General features: G+C 39.6%; 1 protein-coding gene across 1 annotated transcript; it reads right to left on the reverse strand.

Moving 5' to 3' along the window:
* Window positions 1-1181: 1181 nt before the first annotated feature.
* Window positions 1182-6106, reverse strand: LOC128689915 (neurogenic differentiation factor 4-like). The gene is made up of 2 exons (XM_053778381.2): window positions 6043-6106; window positions 1182-5065 (listed from the first exon to the last, which is right to left on the reverse strand). Exon 2 carries the CDS (start codon window positions 3264-3266, stop codon window positions 2511-2513), a length of 756 nt encoding a protein of 251 aa, XP_053634356.1. The 5' UTR covers window positions 3267-5065; window positions 6043-6106; the 3' UTR covers window positions 1182-2510.
* Window positions 6107-7552: the final 1446 nt, after the last annotated feature.

Here is a 7552-nt window from a genome sequence, read left to right on the forward strand (position 1 = left end):
ATGTTGGGCATGTGTTGTTCATGTTGGGCATGTGTTGTTCATGTTTGGCATGTGTTGTTCATGTTGGGCATATGTTGTTCATGTTGGGCATGTATTGTTCATGTAGAGCAGGTGTTGTTCATTTTGGGCATATGTTGTTCATGTTGGGCATGTGTTGTTCATGTTGGGCATGTGTTGTTCATGTTGGGCATGTATTGTTCATGTTGGGCATGTGTTGTTCATGTTGGGCATGTGTTGTTCATGTTGGGCATGTATTGTTCATGTTGGGCATGTGTTGTTCATGTTGGGCATGTGTTGTTCATGTTGGGCATGTGTTGTTCATGTTGGGCATGTGTTGTTCATGTTGGGCATGTGTTGTTCATGTTGGGCAGGTGTTGTTCATGTTGGGCAGGTGTTGTTCATGTTGGGCATGTGTTGTTCATGTTGGGCATGTGTTGTTCATGTTGGGCATGTGTTGTTCATGTTGGGCAGGTGTTGTTCATGTTGGGCAGGTGTTGTTCATGTTGGGCAGGTGTTGTTCATGCTTGTGAGTGTAACAAGTGTGGATATCAGAGTATGATACTAGCACAACGTTTTTAATGTGAAGTTCAAAGAACGTATTATTAATTCAGATTCCACTGTGACAACTTAGGTTAGGTAACTGACTCACGAAATCGTCGTGACACGATTGTAAACAAAGCATACCACAGGTGGGGCTTGAACTCACTGTCAGAGAATCATAAAACTCCAGACCGACGCGTTCTCCACCCGTGGTATGGTTTGGTTGGTTTGGTTATGTAAGGTTCGTCAGAAAACAGGACAAGCGTTTCCTCACCCGGGTCTTAGTCAGGTGATAGCCCGCCTTTGGAGCTTTTGTTCATCTGACAGAGGCCTTCCGCTGGCTTACCAGTCCACCCCTTTAAAAAATTATGGTCATACTTATAACTATTTTTACTGTTACAAGTACATTAATTAAAGCCCATACAACACAATCTGCTTGTTGCAGACAGTACCCATCTTAACCTGGTCTCTCTCTCTCTCTCTCTCTCTCTCTCTCTCTCTCTCTCTCTCTCTCTCTCAGATACAAGAGGTCTCTGCTTGCTTAGATTAAAACTTCTTATCTTTATTTAAAAGCTAAAAGTTTGTAAATAAATTAAGACAGAAACAGTAGGACAATTATGAACTTGTTTCAGTTACCCGCATTTATTTGAAAGTCGCTAATTTTTAAATTAAAACAGTTAAAACTTGCCATGTGTCTGTTTACATATAAAGAGTCATAAAATACAACCAGAAATATACACCATGGATGTATTATATAATCACCACTGCAGTGCCTGTCATGACTCAAATCACTGACAGAATATCACTTTCACTCAAACTGCGTCGCATTTCTCCAGTAACAAGATATATCTACACACCGACTCTGGCCTCTTTAAAATCCTACAAATAAATATCTGCATAACATCCATCCATGAAGAGGATCCTAACAAGGGATCGAAATATACAAATCAATTAGTCTTCTGTGTTTCTTACTCCATGTGGGTTATTATTGAGTGTGTGTGTGTGTGTGTGTGTGTGTGTGTGTGTGTGTGTGTGTGTGTGTGTGTGTGTGTGTAGGTGTGCGTGTAGGTGTGCGTGTGTGTGTGTGTGTGTGTGTGTGTGTGTGTGTGTGTGTGTGTGAGTGTGAGTGTGTGTGTGTGTGTAATTAGAGATCAGGTGGAAGCGACAGAAAGTATGAATGATAAATAAAAAGGCAGGTGAATATAGAGAGAAGTATGAAGATAAAACGTGGGAAAGAGAAGATAAGATATGATAAAACAAAACTTAAAAAGAGAAAATCTAGATATATTCATGAGGAAGAGTTGGACCCTGAAGAGTCACAGAGCGAACCGAAAAACTTAGGAGATGAGGCAAACAGTGGAACACAAACAGTGGAACACAAACAGTGGAACACTAACAGTGGAACACAAACAGTGGAACACAAACAGTGGAACAAGCAGAAACCGGATAATATAGCTTTAGACACACGACGTTAACTGTTTACATAATGAAGACAGAAGAGTACCGCACTGGAACTCTTGTCTCAAACCTTCCTTACATCTTCAGATGTTCTAACTCAGAAAAAATGGGTCAAAATATTTAGATTTAAATAAGGTTAACCCAGGACATAAAACTCACCCTTATCTAATACAGTCTATTAGTGTGTGTATATTTACATGAGGAACTAATACTTTGCAAATATTGGAAAAATTCTGTCATAATTATGGCTCTTACTGCTAAGCACAATAAGCAGACGAGGCATTTTTCACACCCACTTGTACTATAAACTCTGAAGTATGAATAAATCTCACAACCAATATCTTCAGTCTCTAAATTGTCGGTGTTTAATGTTCTAGAATTTAATTTTACCTTCAGAGCCTAAATGTTTACATTATTGGTTCTCATAATCTAACTACTCGAAGCCCAGATTCTCAGAATCTGAGTTATCTACATTCATAATCGATAAGCCCTTAAAACTTGACTGTTAATAACTATGATCCCAGCGCCAGAGCCTCTCCATCTGGCACTAGGAGGAGGGCGAAGGGGTCAGCTTCTGGCAGAGCAGGAATGTCATCGAAGGCGTCCTCTAAGACGCAGGAGTCGTCAGACAGGAGGTCACTGAGGTCACTCGTGCTTCCCAGAGAGCCCCGGACTAGGACTGGGGAGGCGGTGGAAGACGGACGAGAGTTGGAGGGGAAAGTTTGTGTGTGGCTTAAGTGAGCTGTGTAGTGCGAACTGAGGGTATGAGAGGATAGTGGCGCCAGTGGGCTGCCCACAGAAATCTCATCAAATTGTAGGCCGTCGAAGAAATTAATATCCCCGGAATGTCCATCTTCCAAGATGTGAGAGAGAGCCCTGATATAATTGACAGCGAGCTTAAGTGTAGTGATTTTTGTCATGGCCGCCGCCGCTCGACGACTACAGAAATCCGGCAGAACACGACGAAGGGTTTCGAAAGCATCGTTGATTTCTTTCATACGATGTCGCTCCCTGGCATTGGCTGTCTTTCTCCTGTACTTAGACAGCGGCGGAGGTCTGTTCTTTGGTGTTTTCGACTGGGGTAGATCATCTCTTCTTCTTTCCAGCTGAAGTCTCCTGACGAGGGTCCGGGGCCGTAGCCCATATTTCTCTGCTATTCTAGTAGGTCGTCGTTGGCCTCGATTATTATTATTATCAGTGCACAACTTGTCATTTGGACTAGTTCGTGGCAATATTTCTTCCATATCTATACCTTCTTTGTCGATCATTTTCTGTATAGAGAATATTAATATACACAATCAACTATATCAGTTGCGCAGGTTTCTAAGATCACTATTTATGATTTCGTTCAAATCACCAAGTCTTCCACTGTAGGAAGTATGATACTCAAATACCACACTATGCAGTTCTCAGGCACTTGATAATAGTTCCTTAGACAGATAATAGAGTTCTCCCTATATTATTAATTAATTATTAGTTTTTATTATATTATGATAAAGGTCCTTCAGCACTGTTCATCTCTACGAGGTTAACAATAGATTCTCCCAGCACTTGGTCACACGTCACTAAGAGCAGTGTTTTCTGTGGCTCCATTCACTGACAATGATAAAGAATCAGCTGATCACAAGAACAACATATACTCCTCAGATCACTTGTCAACGTCACAAGCGGGGCCTTACCTGAATTGGTAAGCAGTAACTGGTCTGCCAGAGACACAGATGTACAAGTTGCTCATCATAGAACTGACACACGCTATTGATAGCAATCATCTTTTTTTTCTTTTGTCTACACATACGCCACTTTCAGATCCATTTCAAAGTGCGGGAAAATGCTTCAGGGTGCTATGGGGTGACCGGAGGGGGGGGGTAAGGGCAGGAGTATATGTTCAGGTAGTAATGAGTTGAGGATTGTCTGTCACAGGTTCATGACCGCAACACGTGTCCCGGTTCATGGTTTTATTGTCAAGTTGTAATATTTCAGGATTCAAATTATTTCCTTAGGGTGAACAAACTTTGTTCAGCGAGATTTTTGTTCTCGTTAATATTCACAGTGTTGAAGGCTATCCTTTCGTAATATTAGTTACTGACGTTCATTTACTCGTTAACAATATCTGTCGTTTATTTGCGCATAGCAGTTGTTTGATCCCTGGCAGCAGTAGCATATGTTGACGTTTATTTGCTAATCCGCTTATCAATTGTGTTTTCTCGTGCGTGTGCGTGGCCACAGTTGCCGCAGGTGTCCGTGGATGTTAATAAGTTGAGGCGTCAGGTGCTGGTGGGTCGTGTTGGGGTGAAAAGAGTAAAACAAATATCCCAGCCGAGTGCAGGTGGCGGGGCAGGCGAGCTTCAGATATCATGTTCAGTACTACCTTTCCTCACTACATGTTCAATAGTTACTCTTATTGCTCAGTTAGACTTCACTGTTTCACATATATATGAAACCAAAATGTTACTGATACACAGTGAGAGTTCTAAATTTATTTTAAGCGAATTTCATTTTTTTAGGCATATCCCAGTAACGTTTTTCCCTTTGGTCAGACAATTCTGGAACATTTTTTCGTGAGTTTGATAAATACAAATTACTTAGAGGTTCAACAATACTCTTCCTTCACTCACACGCAAGCACTCGATAGGTCAGTAAAAATAGGTAGTTGCGCACTCTACCGTAATTGTCTCAGTGTATATATCTTGGCGACATTAATGAGAAAAACAACTGACTGAACCGACTTCCACTGCTCGTTTGAAGTGTTACGTGAATCATGTCCATTGTGTATATACTCAATCGTACTTGCTGCTGCTGGAGTTACTGAGTGCACGTGGGCAATCCATACAAGACCCTGTGCACTCCTCTGTCAAAGATGTTAACAGAGCTGCTGCATGAGATGGTATTGAACACAAGTCCGTTAAGACATAATGTCTCCCTTGCTCCAAACTTGACCAGATTCCTTCATTATACCCAGTCACGGACAGTCTCCTGCAGCAGCCACAGACGGTCTCCTACAGCCACGGATGTTCCCTCCTACAGACCTCTTCGATGTCTCTCGTATCTGCTCTTTCAGAGTTGTCACCTGTCAACGTAAGAAGAATTACAATGTTTTTGCGTAAGTTTATTTTCAGATATACATTTATATACCAGTAAACAAATGTTAAATAATATATATATATATATATATATATATATATATATATATATATATATATATATATATATATATATATATATATATATATATATATATATATATATATATATATATATATAAGGAATTCGCAAGAGCAGGCGAAATATACACAAACACTGATCCCTGGCTGAAGGAGACTCGAACCTACGAACCTTGGAACAAGGTACGCAGTGCCTTACCATTCTCACCACACTGGACCAATACCTTGGCGTCCAGCTTGCGCTAGACTTTGATCCAAGGCAGCCAGCTTTCAGGGAGAAGGCTTACAGCTTTTCATCTCATCTCCTATATATATACTTTATACATATATATAATATATATATATATATAATATATATATATATATATATATATATATATATATATATATATTATATATTATATATATATATATATATATATATATATATATATATATATATATATATATATATATATATATATATATATAGGGTCCACCTCTGGTGTAAATTGTGGGACCCATAGCATTGGAGAAGTGGATGAAAAGGCTTCAAGGAAGAATATTTGGATTTCTTTTTTGTTAATACATCAGCCGTCTCCCACCAAGGCAGGGTAGCCCGGAAAAAAACTTTTATCATTCACTCCATCACTGTTTTGCCAGAGGCGCGCTTACACTACAGTTATAAAAACTGCAATTTTAACATCCCTCCTTCATATATATATATATATATATATATATATATATATATATATATATATATATATATATATATATATATATATATGGGGGTCAACCTCTAATGTTAGCTGTGAGTACCCATAACCTCTGAAAATTTCTTCACGTGTCCTACTAGCTAGTAGAAAAGTTTTGGTATTTTATCAACAGGTGGGATATATGGTACCTGAGAGGCGTGAGTTAGATCCCAAGGGAAGGTAAGTACGATGTTCTCAGGACGAGGTCTGAGACCTTACTGAGCTCTACGCTCACTCTCCACCTGGCTCGTGTGAGCCCAGTCCTTTGACGTCACTAAGACACATCTCAATTTTTAGCGACCTTAAGGTTATTCTTGCGGCTAATCCTTCGCGGTTTATTTTCGCCAAAATATAAACAATTACGACGTTTATTCTGTCTTATTTATGTGTTATACTTACAAAATTAAAAGTAGGTTATTGATTTAAAGTTTAAGTGAACTTAAATGCCGCGAAAGTCTATACCTGTCATGAATGTGTGGAGGTTCACAGTGAGTCAGAGAGGTTCAGGAGGTAGTGGGGGCCGCAGCTCCCTCTACCTCTACCTCTCCCTCCACTTGCTGATCTTTGCACCACGACAGTGATTCCTCGTTAATTTTCACCATTCAACCTCAGAAGCATCTTTTTCTTTGAATTTTACCACGCTAATTGTCTACCATCAATCTAGCGTGACCTTAAAAAAGTACATAAAGAGGAAAATTAAAAGTGAACTTAGAAACGAGTAATGTGATGAGAGTAACATAAAGTCTAGGCAGTGAAACACCGATTACTATCTTGGAGGAAGCGAGTATGGAGGAGATAAATATTTGGCAGCAAATTTATTGGCAGATATGTTTACGAGAGATGAGGTGACCATAGAATAGACGCAAGGGAGGAGGAAGGGAAAGGTAGGTGAAGTGTTGAGACATCTGTGGAAAGAAATTTGTCCATGGAGGCAGAAAGGTGACTGTAACAGAATATAGTGGAACCAACACTTGTTTATGAGTGTGAGGCATGTGTTTTAAATGTTGCAGCAAGGAAGAGGCTGGAGCCAGTGGGGTTGTCATGTTAAAGAACAATGCGCAGTGTGTCATACAGAGAATTCGTAGCAAAGAACACAGAAGTCGGAGTGGGGTTACTCAAGGTATAACCCAGTAGTGTGAGGAGAGGTTCTGGAAGTGTTTAGGTATTTAGAGAGGACTAAGGAAACTAGGGACTAAGATGAATAAATAAATCTGGGGTAGAGAGGAAGGGGTAAGAGAGGTTTCGAGTACTAGGGGCTTGGACATCAAACAGGCTTGTGTGAGCGTGTTAGATCAGAGTGGGGACAAGTGTTTCTTATGGTTTGAAGTCCTATTGTAAGGCAACATTTGTGGAGGGATTCAGGGGAAACAGGTTAGCCAGACGTGAGTTATGGAGATGAGAGAGGAATGTCTGCACTGTGAAGGAGGCATGAGAATGTTGCAATTCAGAGGATCATTTTAACTGTAATGTCAACACGTTTCTTGTCAAGAGAACTACTGAAAAAACATAGTCAATAGCGTTCATATTTATTGAGCAATTCACCTGTGCAATAAGTGGTGAGGCTGGAATATTTGTTATTATTTATCTGCCATACTTCAATATTGTTTTATTATTATTATTATTATTATTATTATTATTATTATTATTATTATTTATTCA

The sequence above is a fragment of the Cherax quadricarinatus genome, unplaced genomic scaffold (genome assembly GCF_038502225.1).
Source record: "Cherax quadricarinatus isolate ZL_2023a unplaced genomic scaffold, ASM3850222v1 Contig1460, whole genome shotgun sequence".
Taxonomy (NCBI): domain Eukaryota; kingdom Metazoa; phylum Arthropoda; class Malacostraca; order Decapoda; family Parastacidae; genus Cherax; species Cherax quadricarinatus.